This window comes from Haliaeetus leucocephalus, unplaced genomic scaffold (genome assembly GCF_000737465.1).
Source record: "Haliaeetus leucocephalus isolate CR32 unplaced genomic scaffold, Haliaeetus_leucocephalus-4.0 Scaffold51, whole genome shotgun sequence".
Lineage (NCBI taxonomy): Eukaryota > Metazoa > Chordata > Aves > Accipitriformes > Accipitridae > Haliaeetus > Haliaeetus leucocephalus.
The window spans coordinates 177997-194429 of record NW_010972487.1 but is presented as its reverse complement, the minus strand read 5'-3'; the positions used below and the strand labels follow the sequence as shown (position 1 = coordinate 194429).

Below are 16433 nucleotides of genomic sequence, written 5' to 3'. Positions count from 1 at the left end.
TATTTTTTGAAATTTGTATTGAAAATTATAGTTACTGAACAAACAAGCATTTTACTAATGTATTTTCAACCCAAGCATTAAATTCAGTGTAATTGAAAATAAAATTGACTAAACAATAAACTGACTTCCTTGATTTTCATTTTCCATGTTGTGAAATGTAAGGAGTAAGCAGGAAGAACAGATTATGAGAAGTATAACAGCTTTTAAATATTCTTTTGGCTTTAGCCAGCCAGTGGAATGCTGGTGAAAATTTCTGTGACAGCCACATATTGGAAATAAGGTATTTTAATGTAAACTTCGTAGACTTTTAAGCTTCAGTACCATTAAAGTTTATTTCCTCCCTCTAACTTAAGCTTTGCTCCTCAATTTATGTTTTTCTTTACACAGTTTTATAAAACCATAATCGCTCAAAAAACCCAATCACCAAACATGTTAATTTGTCAGTTTTGAGATTTCAATATAAATATGATTAATGTACCTAAATATAAAACTGTATCACTTCTAGAAAGAAATAGTAGGAAATCCTGAAGGGACACAAAAGGATGTGGTCTGGATATTCATAAAAGCTAACTTCAGAAATAGGCTCCTCTCTGAATCATCCCTGACAGAGCTTGCATTCTCCCTCAGGAGATGCCTCACCTCTAATGGGTGAGAGGAGATTAATCTGGATAAACTTATCTACGTGAAAACTATTCTTACATCAAACTGTCATCATGACATACAGGGAATGTATAAACAGGTGAAAATTGGACACAGGAAAGAAAAACTTCTGCCAAATTATCTCTGTAGAGATTTCTAGGAAAAAAATTTGCAGTTGGTATATAAATTTGATTTCTACGAAAATAATAGGACTTATGGATTTAGAAAACAGGGGTTTTTTTTAACACCCAGATAAAACACCTTAAGGGTGAATATAAAAAACCTGAATATAAAGAGCCTTTAAAGATACAGCTTGATTTCTCCAAAGTAACAGATAGGTCTTCTAAAGACCTCAATTAAGAAAAAAATATTTTAATGTTCTTTATACTTGAGCTGAAGCCCACATCTCCAATGGTTACCAAGACTGAAGCACTGTGAAAAGAGGCACACAGAAAATGATTCATCCTGTAAAAACAGATCCGCAATACGAAAAATTGATAGTAATTTCTATTAGATTAAGAATGATCTGAGTATTGCATCATAACATAATGAGAAAATGTAAGAAGCCTACTTAAACAGAAACACTGATGCTAATTAGAAACAGGACCTCCTAAAAATAAACTGCAACTTCAGTATTTCAGGCATCATCCAACCATAAGGAAAATCTGAAATGTAATAAAATGATATTCAGAAAAAAAAGAAACTATCACAAAGAGTTGAAAAGTTCAGAAAACTCCCATGAAATAAAAAACTACATGTAGTTATTTCATGGGTTTATCAGGCAGATGAAAGAAAAAAGCAGTTTATGGTTAACATAGCAAACAGATCATTTTCTAGGCATTTATGAGTTCTTTTTTAGGCCTCTGATTTTCACTTCAGAAGAGAAGCAGTTACAACCATCATTTATTACTTGCCTTATTTTTCTTAGCAAAGTGTGAAAAGGTCTGAAGAGTTCAGACATATCTTCTGGTTTATGGTCCAAGTTTAATGGTCCCTCGGAGTACACAACAAGGCCACTGTAATTCAAACACATGCACGAACACACACAAAAATGAAAATTTCATTACACAGAGCAACTACTAAGGAGTCAGAAAAACACCTGTACATAAACATTAGAACTACACTCAAGTTACATATTATCATCTTATTTTTGTCTTATTCACCCACAGTTAGAATTAAATGCTATTTAAAGCAACAGGAAAAAGATCCCCTCTCCTCTGTCCACTCCCCCTTAAACATGGGAGAAAAAGCAATGGAAACATAAGGGGAAGAAGATTTATATCATTGCTGCAGCTGACCCATTCAAAAAAAACCAAAACCCAAGAAACTGATTATCAAGTAAGTTGGGGAAGTCCACTGACTTGAAAGAGTTTGTAAAAGGCTTTTTCTTTCCAGTCTAAATAATTTCTGTGTAAGACAGTTAACTCTTCAGCTCCTATTTTTCTACCTCTAAGATAAATACAACCTGGTATTAACATGTGGTAAAAAATAAAACACATTTGCTAAATCACATAAACCACATTTTAGTAATGCCATGCTTCTAAATCAACTCAGCACTTGTAGAAATTTCCCTGGAAAGAGGTTAGTTCATGATCCTGAAATCTTCCATGTACTTTGCTGTACATAACTCAATAACTCTTCCTGATCGAATCACTACTGCCCAAACCTGTTTGTGTATCCGCAATTAAACAAAATTCACTTTCTTCACTGTATCTGCTGCATCATACCGCACTGAGTCCAAGAGAGTGGATTCCACCCACACCAGGCACCACTCTGCTTAAAACTGTTTAATCCTCTGCCCACTGCAAAAACAACATATGCTTTTCAAAGGCAAATGGATCGCATGTTCTCACACTCGAGACTACGCAGGTTTTATATTTTTCCCAGGCCCTTTTCCCCTTCCTGCCCTTACAGTCAGTGCTCATCAAAGCTGATGTCGCAAGTTATATGAATGCCACCAAAGTATTAAAAACAGGACCACTTATACTCTATTTACCATCTGGGAATTACTGCTCTTTTTCTTCTGTTAAACCCAGAGTCTAGCTTATGCCCTGGTACCAGGATAGTACCATGGTCTCCCATCAGGCTTGAAGATGGCCATCAGAAAGTTCAGAATTGTCAAGGTAACAGAGGACCGAAGAAATTCAACTACTAAACTTGATCAACATTGCTTTGGGGACTAGGGTTTTGAGGGCAGGAGCAGGGAAAGGGGACAAGAGAGAGAGAGAAGTTGCTTCTTTTGCAAGTCACCCATTTTTTTGGTGGCTTAAGACAAACTATCCTGTTACCAAGGACACATACTTTTATTTTTCTAAGCTTTCTGAGCTTCAACAAGCAGGCTGCCACAAAGCAAAGTAGTTATTGCTGATTCATGTCCTATGTTCTGCCTAAACAAATGTTACTTCTTTTGAGTGGAGGCTCAAGGCTGCTCTCACTGAACTTCTAACTGATGTAAAATCACCATTCCTCTGGCTTTCAGGTATAGTTTGCTTTCCGTAGAGCTTAACTCTCAGAAGAAATTTTAAAAAATAGAAGTGGGCTAGCGCACTACAAAAAGAACAATTATGAAATGGCCTCTGTATAGGTTTGACCTTTGAAAGTTCTGAATCAAACCCTGAATATAGTTATAACATGGAAAGAAGTAAAAATTGGAAAAAAGTGTGTCTTAATATTTCCTACTAGGTTCAAAGTTCACTGACGCCTGTTAACATACTAGGCAACATACACTACCGAACACATATGGTAAACTGATGTCTGAGAAGAAACCTTAGACAAAAATCAAGTATTCCTTAAAGCTTTGCTATTAGAGGACCAAGGGGATCCAGCACTTTTCCTTGCCCCAGACCCATCCTTCTCATTAAGACACAGAGCAACAGCATGACAACTTCGCATTGCATCTGTCTTGCATTTAAAAGCGTCTCCTTTCACAGTACAAATAAAAGGCTTGCATTTCTTCCAGACAACACCATTATCTTGATGGTGTAGTTTTTCTGTGGAACTTCACGTGGCAGGGATTTATTTAAAAACCACTGGATACTTAGGAGCAGTTTAACTTTTTTCTCTTCCCCCCCATCCTTCTTTGTAATTTGGGAATGACATGGTGTATTGTCCAGAGCGCCCTTGGTTTTCCAGTTAGTCATGATGTATTCTTCTTCATTGTGTGTTCCAGCAGCTTCAAACTGAGTTCCCACATTCACGTTGTCTTTTGATAATCAGATTATTACTGTTATTACTTTTAGAATGACAGTTACAGACAATATCCTATTTAACAGGAACAATAGGCCACAAGGATTTCCTGAGGAGAAGCGTATTACACTCAGGATTTGAGGTTTCTTATTTGCTTCAATTATACTACTTATATGAGCTAACTTTAAAACATTCACAATGGTAAAATATTAAAAATATGCTGGCTTTACTCCAGAGAAACTGCTGTCTGTTAAATTATAAAAGACTCATTTGGAAAAATGCATCTGATTTGTTCAATATTGCAAAAACTGCATGAAGCAAAACCACTGTTTTAATTTAGTTGTCTTGAGTGATCAATACACGGCACAAACCTACACATAAAGTTATACGTGTTAATACTTTCCTTGAAAAGATTTAAGCCTAACTCAGTGGTCACAATGCAGTTTGCCATGACAATTCCTTTTGAACCTAGAGTCATTAAGAAAAATACATAATTCCTATTGAAAATTTTTGGTTTTCAAGACTTGTATCCATAGGTCATATAATTTTTGAGTGACACAAAATACATGTTTTCAAAAAATATTTCTGACAATGTGACATTCCATAGACCGATGTTCTTCATTTTTTAATTTCTTTCTGGAGGATGACTGATCAATTGTTCCAGGTTCCTGTCTTCTATATTTAGAGTTCTACCTTCTCTTTCCTTTTTTTTCTCTTGATATTCTACATGAAACTGGTAATGATTTTAAAAAAAAAAAAAACAAACAACAAAAAAACCCCCTCCCCATAATCCTCTTTTTGATTTTTTTTTTTTTAAAAGAAAGTACAACCAAACTCAGGTGAAATAAAATATGCCAAAATACTGAACAAGGTGTTTGAAATATTCAATACATCTTTAAATGAGGCAGAGTGGAGCGTAGTTAAAAAAATTACTTACCATACAATGGCTAATCTTGGAATTGTAAACATTAAAGCTGGTTCATAGTCATCTATCATATCTTGAGTGAGGTATCCAAGCCTTAAGGCTCTAAGCAGAAGAATAAAATTATTTAGTAACAGATCAAACTCTCAAAGAATACATTTCAATAGGAAAAAAATTGAAAAAATTGTTATAAGCCAAACCAAATTGATAGTATGTAACTCGTGAACTATTTTTGTACAATCTAAACCACTATGTGTGGAACTGATCATAGTCTCTGCTTTAAAAAAGTATTAATATAAGAACAAAAATCTTTAAACACTTAGAGCTTTTATAGCCATCCAAAATCAAACTAATTTTTATGCCATTTTCCTTTTTACTATTTCATGCCAAGCTTCAGCTTATTACTGAAAACCACCGGCACTTAGAGTTTTTGAAGTAAAAGAAATGTTTTTAAAGTAATAAGGGAAAGTTTTTTGTTTCATTTTCAAATAAAACTTGCTATAATCATCTCGGTTAATCCCCCTAAACTAACAAAACAAACTAAAAAACCCAACAGTTCTATACAGCAACTATTATTGAAGTTTAAGGATTTAATATTTGGCGGACACTTCATTGTCCTCTAATAACTTCTCAAATATCTTAAGCCCCTTTCAGACTAAAAACCAATTTGTTTAGGCTTTTCACTTGGCTATGTTTCCCTGGTTTCTTCACAATTTCTTAATTTCCTCATAAGTTTCATAACGTCCTCAAACTTCTTCGATTTGTCCATATCGGTGCATAAGACAACACTCAAAACTGCACACTAGTCCCGCTGAGATCTGACTGGTCCCCAAAAGGATGGAAACGACAACTTTCTCTTATTCCTTGTCAGTACTTGTCTTGCCAATACCACTGTTGGTGGACAGCAAAACGACCACAAAGCAAGCACTGCTTTGTACTAACGGTAGATGGACTCATCAGTGCATGGCCCACTCTCATTCCCTGTTCTGTCCTATAGCCCACTGCCAGATTATCCAAAGCTGCAAATGAGAAACCATCTTTTTCCTCTTACTGGGCAAATATGCAGTAGCTCTCTGACTGATGGAAGGTTATTCCTCCTACTTGTGACCATTTTGAGTTGTAATCTTGTCTTTTAAAATGCCTGAAACACCTCTGATCTTGGTGTCATCTACAGATTGTGGCAGTGTGCTCTGTAGTCCTTCAGTCCTTAATGAAAGTATCAACCATACCAGATCCAGGGTCCTACCTCACAAGTTCTCCTAATATGACAGTAAACCCAACACTTACTCCAAGTGCATTTTACAGTCAAGTGGTCTCTAATAATTCCACCCAGGCTACGGTTCACTAGTCTCCTTTTGAGAGCAGTGTTGTACTGCTCAAAACCTCACTAAAGCTAGGTATTTCACATGCTGTACCCCTCTACTGCCCACCTGCTAGGCCAGTTACTCTGCCACGGGGGCGCCGGGGGGAAGTTGTTCAACACAGTACATTCCAAACAAACTCGCGTTCTTCCTATCAACTTTTACTCCTAAAAGAACTTGCTAGACTGTTTGGTTTCGTTTTTTTCAACATCATCTCTTCATACATATAGAGTCAAGCTTCAATCCTCTAAGATTTTAAAGAGCCTTTACAAGTTCTTTATGATAATCACTAGAAGTTCACAGATGATTTGAATCATCTCCCCATGTATTCTTGCATGAAATATCATTAAGTCTTGATGCCTTAAACATATTTAGCTTATTTAAAAGCTTAGTCTTCATTTATACATCTATAACTATGCATACCAACAATATTGTTATTGTTCGGATTCTTAAATTTGGGTTGGTTTTTTTTGTCTAGAAAACAAAAAAGCATAGGCTTGGACCTGGCAAGCATGCTTAATGCTTTTTAACTTTGTACTTGGATACTTACTGGAAAAGCAAAATACCTGGTGTTTATGATGCTTCTTAAAGACTACAGTTAAAGTATTTCTACAAAAGCTCATAATGAAAGTAAATACAGAAAGTAAAATCTAGTACTTAACTAAAATGCTTACCTCTCCACAGTTTCACAGAAAAGTACGATTACCTCTTGCTGTACATAATATTCTTTTGGAGACTTCACAGGTACCATGGCTGACACATAACTATAAAGATTATAAAATAAAGCATGTAAAATAGTAGTATGTTAACAAATCAGATTATAAATAAAAACAAACTTAGGATGAATCATCTCAGAAACCTAACCTTTCCTGTACCATTTTGTATTTATTTTGACAGCACTCACTATGAAAATTGTACAGTGTAAGAATCTGTAAGAAATGCAGCCGATTTACTTATTGCAGATTGAGGCAGTGGAACTCAGCAGTAACTTAGAAATATAATTACATACATTTAGCAACCCGAATTCCATACTGTCTGGCACAGAGAGCTAGGTCCTAGAAGGATTTTCATGGCCACATCTTGAAGATAGAATAGTTTACTCTGCATTTGCTTAGGAAAAACACCTGACTGAAAAGCATATTTTGTCTAGAAAGGTTTCACCTGAAGTTGTATTAGTGAAACTCAGTTACCCAGCAAGAGACAATTTAGGAGGCTTCGAAGTTGGCCTCATTTCTATGTGAAAGTACATGCAAAAGCACTAATTCACAAGGTAAGAAACATTGGTAAAAGTTCCCTGTCACCATATTACTTAGTCATTTGTAGATGATAAGTAACACAGGAAGGGAAAAAGTTGTTTACAAAACAATGGCAAAGAAATATGCTGTATGTAGAGAATTGGTATGGACAGGCCAGAAACTGCACAGGCACTGTCAAAAACCAGTTACTGATTGTCATCTGTGTCTGCACTCAAAGCAACACTTAAAAGCACGGTTTTAGCGAACTTTTTCAATTAAAATGTTTTTCAATGTAACAGTATAATGATGAGGTTTTGAATCAGAAAAAATTGCTTACCTGAATAAAATAATACAAGAGAATACTGAGGAAGGGCAAACAGTAACGGGAGACAAGACAGTCTATGGATTATTCCCAAGAAAAATTTAAAATGCTACCCAATTCTGAGAAACCTGTTCTGCTTAGGGTAGGAATGGCTGTATTATATTAGATCCATATATATGTCCAGTATCCTGTCTATAACTATGCCCAGCACCGCAAACATCTAACAGATGCAGGAAGCTGGCTTAAATTCTGAAGCACAATGCAAGACTTGGTCAATGTGACCTTTGATGCAATACGCAGTTACTTTTCTCACCCCAAAAGCAGTTATTTTTATTTTTGCTATAAACCCCCAAGTCATTTTTCAATCACAAGTTTTTAAATCAGCGAGTTCCTGCGGTTAATTACGGGTTGTGTAAAAGCTCTTCCTTCATCAGATTTCAATATGCCTTCTTAAATTCACTGGGTGCATCTTGTTTGTATCTCTAAGCACAAGAGAAAAAACCCTCATAATTTCTAGACTATTTGTTATTATACTTTTTTTTAAAGAAGTCTCTTGTTTGTCACCTTTCCTCCAATAAAGAAAACATTAAGGGAAGAGATTTATGGCTTCTTTTTGCATCTTGGAAAACCTCCCTCAAATGCCATATGCCAGTATGCAAATGGAAGATTATAGTGTAGTTGAATAGAGCAAATGTTGATTGCTAAAAAGCTATTTAATTTTCATTATTGCTACACTGGAAGGAAAAACCTAACAATACAACAAATTACTGAGGAATTCAAATACCACAATAAAAAAATTACACACTTTTTTCCATAAAAAGAAAACAGAACAAAACAGCCAACTTCCAAAAACCAACAAGCCACACAACAGCTGTAGGAGCCAAGCCAATGCTCACAACACATGTACTTCAGATCTTTTACCTTAATTCAAATTCAGCAAAAAGGACGTCAAAATGCTTGAGTGAATCTTTCATTTTTTCTGTGTAGAGGTTCAAATCCCTTAAGGCCTGGTCACGAATGATATTTCTAACTTCCTCTAGGCTTCGGGTCAGATCCTTGGCTAACGGCCTCATAGCCATACTCTCTATTTCACGATTCATAATAATTGAACCAGCAGCCAAACACTATGAAATACATTAAGAGAGAAAATATTAATATTTTAAAAGTTACTTTTATGTTTAAAAAAAAAAGCACGAGATGTGATATTTAATACTTTGAACAAGGGCAGCAGTACTTAGCCCCAATTTGTTGCAAATTATTAAACAAGTGAAAGATTTAAGACTGATACGCCAACAGTCATAAGCCTTTCCATAAAAGCTTAGGGAGTAGCTCAAGTCAGGGAGACATGAGAACACAGGGGGAGGTTCAAGTGCAAGAACCACAGAGCTGACAAGAGAACTTAAGCTCTTCTCCCACGAGTTAGGCAGCAAGTATTGGTAGGATATATACTCTATCTGCACAACAATTGCTTGCATAAGAGGGATGTGAATCCAGCTAAAGTACGATCAATGGACTGTTTTGATTTGGGCTAGACTGCTTGGTTTTGTAAAATAAATGTATTCCTTACAAAAAGAATAGAAATTCTGCAACTGTGATGCCTTTTGCCGCAAAACTGGTCACACTGGCTTTCAGACGAGGGATCCAGCTAGATCAGTACCCTGCCTCCCACAGAAACTGTAAATATATTTTATATGAAAGAACATAAAAAACAGGTCACAGTGATTATTCCCTTTCAGTTTCTTGAAAGCTACTATTTAAGAGACTCCTTGGCCCAAGAGTTATACATGGACTCCCTCTGACCAGCTCAGAAAGATATTAAAAGCAGATTTTTACTGTAACACTTTAACAAAACTTTTTAAAAATCTTGCTGTTAGAAACAAGCTATTTAATAATTTCTGCTGCTGGCTTTATTCCTTTATGGATACATATGAAAGACAACAAGCAGTGATATAAATCATACTTGTTGTATTAATGGAAATATTTTTATTAACTGAAAATATACAAGGTTCTAGTCTCAAAGTTGTAGGTCGTCCCCCCCCTTTTTTTAATCTCTATTTGCAGGTCTGTGTCCCTCCCTTCTTCCCTGCACTCCCCTGGATGGGAGGCATTTCTGCAGCTCCGTATGGGGGATACGCAACCCCAGCCCTTGCTCAGCAGCCTGATGCATTGATTCATGTTTTAAGGGCACTCGGAGAAGACCATGTCCTTACCCCTTATCAACCAAAGCAGTATTTGAAACTATGGATAAGGCAAGTCTTACCTGTTGACAGCTACTCTTTGATAACTTGGAGCGATTGCACTGACAAGGACACATAAGCGTATATTTGTAACAGCTCATACAGTCTTCCTTACTACATGAATTTACAGGAGGACAGTGTCTACAGTAGTATGAGTTAGCGATACTTCATTACTGCACATGTTATTTTCTCTGAAACCAATAGGTCTCTCCAGCCTGTTGGTTTGATTTGAAGACGGTGAAAGTTTGATTTTGAAAATTTGATTTGGAAAGAGTAAAAGCATTGGCTTATGTAACACAAACAGTGACTAAAGGGAGACTTTTTTTTTTTCTCCTAGGAGATACTGGTTCTCTCAGTGATTCCCTCAAGCATCTTTAACAATGCAAGGAGAAGTTACTACATTGGCAGGCATTTTTACTGTTTGTTCATTGCTGTGATCCTGGTTTCTTAGTCCCTTAGAGTAAGAAAAGATAACGGGATTCACAGGGATTCATTACGGATGGTTGCAGAAGGAATTACCCCATCTTCTCCTACCAACTACCAAGGAAGCACTATTGAGCCAATGTGTCAGACTCACAGCGTTTTAATACAGAGTATGGTGTCACCTGGATGACAGCAGTGAAGGTCACATGATAATGTGAAGAAAAACTGCTTCTGTTTTTGCTGAGGACAGGATTATAAAGCATTGACATATCAAATTCATTTTGTAAATTCTACCTGGGACTTCCCTGACTCAGAGGTGCCTACAATTAACAACTGTCAAAGAAAGTTTCAGAAGCAGAACATACGGAGGCATATTTTCACAAGGGCATGTAGTGATAGGACATGGGGTAATGGCTTTAAACTGAAAGAGGGTAGATTTAGATTAGATGAAAGGAAAAAGTTTTTCCACTATGAGGGTGGTGAGCCACTGGCACAGGTTGCCCAGAGAAGTTATGGATGCCCCCTCCCTGGCAGTGTTCAAGGCCAGGTTGGATGGGGCTTTGAGCAACCTGGTCTAGTGGAAGGTGTCCCTGCCCATGGTGGGGGGTTGGAACTGGATGATCTTTAAGGCCCCTTCCAACCCAAACCATTCTACAGTTCTATGATGATTCTATGATATTGGACTGAACAATATAGGAACTATTGATGCATAGTGTGCACTTTAAAAAGAAAGGAGAAACTGGTAGAAAGAAGAATGTATAATAACAAGAGCCAAAGGATTGCTTCAAATACAGGAGAGGCAAAGCTGAAAACAACAACACAATGTGCTGTTGTGGGGTGGGATGTCTAGAGTACGTCCCCCTCAACTCTCAACAAATCCAGTGCTTAGAGTCACCCTCAGGCCAGCAGACCTAAAGAAACTAAGTTTATCATTGAAGATGCCGCAATGGCTTTTTTTTAAGCCAACAGGCATCAGGACTAATGAATAAGTATCTTACATATCACATGCTTTTTTCTGACACTTCAGGATTCCCTTAGTTAAAACAATTAAAGCTTATTCACTGCAAAAATCCCTTGTTCCTACAGGTTGCTGTAGAAGCAGGTCTTTGAGAGAAACCAGGTAAGAGAAGAGAAGTGGACTTCAGTGTTTTGCACAGAAATCATTATATTTTTAGCATACACATGAAACAACTTACATGCAACAAATGTCAGCTCAAAGTTATGTATGTTTAATATGAGTTATAGCATAATATAGCCACTAAAATAAAGTGACAGCATGCACTTATATTTGTTGGAGATCAACTTTTATCCTGATAAAATTCCCATATATATACATATATATCTTTATTTGTTTCTAAGGTTTTTCAAAGCATGAGATGCGAGATGGCCCATCAGGATGAAAAAAAAAAAAAGAATAAATCAAGAATGTTAATCAGATGCTAACTCACAAAAGAATAGTTTTTAAGAGATGGTCATAATAACAACAGACAATTAGCAAAATAAACGGCTATGCTGTTAGCCCAACGAACACCAGAACCATAGTTAAAGAATCCCCTTCCACTGAGCATCCAGAGCAATTTCTCACAGATGTTTTTACTTTACTCTGTAATTATACATACTATTTTCAGAGAAGTCTCAAGAGGTATTTTAAACTTCTGGCTTTATGCCACAAAAAACTGTCCATTAACCCCAAGTAACAGAAATACGAGAGACTTACTTCTGCTCCAAACCAAAGCTGTCCTGCAAGGTTGTCATGGCGTATTTCCTCTGGAAACTTAACACAAAAGTCTCGGTTGGCCCGTTCATGTGGAATGCATTCATCCATGATTTGATTTATGATGTTTAAAACATTATCCTGAAGCAAAATATAGGATAGGATATATACTATTCCCACAGAAATCCCACAAAATTTTTTCTAACTTTTAACAGAATTTATTAGTGAGGCACCAACTAATTAAGACAGAAAATGCAGTACTTAACTCTTACAGTCATCCCACACACAGAAAACAAAGAGGAGAATATTGCATAGAAAGAAGAGTGGCAAACTTCACTTCTAGTTTTTCCAAGAGACTGTTTCTCAAATCCACTGCACTTAACTTTGACTACCTTAGTGGGACTTCTCATGAGGAGGCATGATTTAAAGAGCTCGTTACCTCCCGCTATCTGTACAATATCAGTAAATAAACTAGAAGTACAAGTAAATTGGATTTCTCTCATTTCCTCTTACCAGCCCCAATGATATACTCTTCATTCTTCCCAAAAAGAATGCCTGACACGAGTACCCTGGAGACATGAGAAATTGAGTTATAGAGGGACCATTGGGGTTGAATAGACTTAAACTCATCCTGGGAATCTAAAGCAAGTAGTTTCCCTACTTGAGTGCCCAGTGGGCAACGGCTGGCACACCTGCCTGCCATCTCACCCCTCGGCCATCCAGGAGGGTAAGGGGACACTGCACAAGTTAGAGAGTCTTAACTGCTCTGACCCACGTCTGCACCAGGACAAAGATCAAAGACCTATAACCAGCTTCTTGATACACAGTAAATAATCTGTATTCGTTAACTGGAAAAGATAATTTCCACATATGCCTGCTGGGAACTGCATGGAATTTGATTAACATAATAAAGGTAGATTCAGAGCATGAAAAAGGCTAAGTGCTTTCACTAAAGATGTTTTGTCTGTCTCATGCTTTTTCCACTACTTAAAGAATTCATGTTCTATTTAAAATATTTTTCAAACAAATAAAAACAAATCTGTCTGTATAGAACTGTTTAACAGACAGAATTGCTTTAAGTCTACACTTCTCAATTTTAATTTCCTCGGCATTTAAAAAATAATAGGAAAGAGGAATTTTGAAGAAACGTGCCCCTTTAGTATGTTCCCCACTGAGAAAGACAAAACCTACTTACGGTACAAAAAAAATTACACATTTTCTGTCATTTCAGTGCAGACTGCTGTAACTGCTGTTGCCACAAAATAGTCTTAACATTAATGCCATAATCACAGTTGGTTTTATCCAAAATAAACAAACCATTGGCAATATTTATTACACATTGGTATAAGGTACTTTATGTGTTAACAATTAAAACATTTTTACATAAATGTATTTTTTGCAAGTCTGTCATGAGGTAACACATTTCATTTCAATAAATTGTTAAACAAACAACACCCTGTACATTTAAAACACATTGGCACACATAATATTCAACCATCTTCTCTAGAAACAAATCTGAAAACCAAACGCTCTGTCACTCCTCCGTGGCATCACAACACGGACCGTGGCCGGCAGGTATGAGAAGAGCCAAGAAAACAAAGCTAGATTCACCAACATATAAAATACTTAATTTTACAGACACACCCCTCACTCTGCTAGGTATAACATACTGCCAGGATTAGTGGGGCACTTGGATCCCTAGGAATCCAAAGGGATGCCCATCGTAGAAATTGAGGGAAAACCCAGCCTCACAATATTCCCTAGTGTAACTGCAAGGGGAACTTAAGTTCAGATCCTGGAAGAAGATAGAACAGAGCAAAGATGCCCGTAGCCTGTTTCGGCACTGCCACTCTGAACCACTGGCTGAAGAACAAGCTAGACTGCCATCACCTCCCCTCTCCAGGATAAAATGGGAGATAGACAAGGAATCATGGGCAAATTAGTATGACACTTTAGAGTGAGAAAAAGCAGACTAATAGCAAATTTCCTGTTTTCCTTCCTTCCATTTCTTAATTCCTGGTATTGAGTATAGTCCTCTCATCATTATTGAGCTAGATCTGACTGGGGAACCAAAATATTTTGAAAGTAGGTCCCATAAGGAAATCAACTTCTAAACCACTTAGTTCCTACCCAAAGTTACAGATCAAAGAATGAAACTGAAGATTAAAGCATTTAAATTGTAGAAGAGCACAAGTCACACATGATGTTTTTTAAATCAGTTATTACTCATCTATTTTGAGACCAGGTGCTTTGCCTGTAGCTCCCACTTTATCACCAAAGCAACAGAGGTTGGCACATTAGGATGAAAAAGCCAGAGTCCTGTTTTCAGGGAATTAATAAAAGTTTGCAAAGATCTTTTAGCACCGGAGAGATACAGTGCTAAAAAGTAATCCTACCAGTTAAATATTACAAAAGCTGCAGGAAATACAAAGAGAAATTAAGGCAGGGAACTCTGAGAAGAATTATATTTGAATCTGACTGTATCAGATTTTAAATAATCCAATTCCATTTTATTTTAGGACACGATATTCCAATTTATTTTACTTGCCACCAAACTTGAATATGGGAAAATGCAGTTTTCAGTCTCTTGCTTTTTTTTTTTTTCTAAAAAGCTACACAGAATAGGATGAAACACATATCAAAGAGCTTTCCTCCCTAATTATTTCACTTTAATACACTATTTTTCAAATGCAATCTTACTTTACAGCATCTACAGATCGAATTCCCCTTTTATAATCACCTACATACATACTCAAAATTCCCAATATATCGAAGAAAGTTTTATGCAAATAGAGTAAAGCGATAGGACTCATACCTGGCCAAGCAACTGATCTGTATTTTTGTTCTGTTTTTCTAATCATCATACCTGTAAAAAAGTACTAAGATTCTGTCTAGATCATCTCAGGAGATAATTATTATAAGTATCATGAAATTTTATACCTTAATGCACCTAAATCAAATATTGCAACCGAAGGCAACAGGACATAAAGATAAACTTTTTACAAAGCAAGTACAATAGTAATTTTTCAGTACATCATTTGTTTACCACCTAAATGACATTTACTATTCTTCCTCATTTCTTCAATATTCCTATAATCTCTAGATGCTTCTACTCCCGAGCACCCAAGATCTATCAACACATCTCCATGTATGCTGAACTTCCTGAGGCAGTTAAAAAAACAAGTTATTTGTTACTTGTGCAGTACTAGTAAGTTAAACCATAAGTAATTAGAACTTTAATATAAACTTCTCAACAGAGATAAATCACAATAGCTCAATCTCTGGACTAGTTTGTGAAGAACTACCTGGCTTCACATAGGAAGCTGGTCATTCTGTCAAAAAGCTAAGTGAAAAAAAACAATTACAAAGATGAGCATCTTTTCCTGCATACTCTAGTAGTGATACTGCAAAAATAAGGAAAGAATAGTTGATGGAACTTTGACATTTAGTGTACAAATACTGAAAGATTTCTACAGGGTAAATTGTTTTTGCTGTTTCAAGATGTGCAACTTCCCAAATTCTCTGATTTTCTACAGGGTTTATTTTATCCTACTACAGAAAAAATTCCAATTCTCCATCACTTTCCTTCCCTTTTCCATTCCTTCTTCTTATGACACCCTGAGCAGAGTAACCTAAATAGGAAATCTGGAATACTTGCTCCAATAATGATTTCAAATCTCAGCTGCTTTGAAGCTGGAAGGATGCCAGCCAATTTAGACAGACTATCCAATGCATTGTAAGCAAATTAGTCTTTTCTTTAAAAGAGCTTCAAGAAACATTCAATTTAGTTAATTACAGTATTCTGCTTTGTAAGCTAAGAACGAATGGGTTCAGATACATGGTAGCATTGAGGTTTTGCTCCAATTTAAGCAACAAAAATCAATTAGTTGGAATTGAAGTAGTAAATCTTTCACTTGATCCATCTTTCTCCATAAAAGCCTCTGGACTTTAATGTATCCTTTGGTGGCTTTATCTGTTATCTTTTGGTTCATTTGCATACCAGGATGAGCACAGTTTTGTTTCAGCTGCTCTGTTTAGGCTCTCCAGCAGCACAACAGGCAGCCACTGCAGAGATGCTGCTTTGGGATTTACTCCAAGTTCCTCATTTCCTGGAAAACAGAGCTCAGTGTTTCATGTAACAAAGAGCACTTATATTTTATTTTGATAGGAAAGATAATGAGTGGTAGTGAGACAATGTATGTAGTTAGCCACAGTAGAGGACAAACAGTTGGTTTATTTTTGGCCCACCAGTAATTGGCCATATACTCAATAATCAGAGCATAAAAAAGCTAACAGCAACTGCTGCATTATCTTTCAGAATAGGTACAAAAACAAAAGCCAATAACTTCATCTTACTTATGCTCTAAAACATATATTTAGATCAACAAAAGGCA

The 16433-nt window shown here is 36.4% G+C and overlaps 1 protein-coding gene across 2 annotated transcripts in view; it reads right to left on the bottom strand.

Annotated features, from left to right (window-relative positions):
* Nucleotides 1–16433, bottom strand: part of ZFYVE28 (zinc finger, FYVE domain containing 28) — a 161954-nt gene that overhangs the window by 47635 nt on the left and 97886 nt on the right. For both annotated transcript variants that reach the window (XM_010577248.1, XM_010577257.1), the window contains exons 3-7: nucleotides 12043–12180; nucleotides 8587–8789; nucleotides 6783–6872; nucleotides 4763–4852; nucleotides 1554–1655 (exon numbers count right to left, since the gene is read on the bottom strand). In XM_010577248.1, the coding sequence (XP_010575550.1) occupies nucleotides 1554–1655; nucleotides 4763–4852; nucleotides 6783–6872; nucleotides 8587–8789; nucleotides 12043–12180 (623 nt within the window). The remainder of the gene's footprint in view (nucleotides 1–1553; nucleotides 1656–4762; nucleotides 4853–6782; nucleotides 6873–8586; nucleotides 8790–12042; nucleotides 12181–16433) is intronic.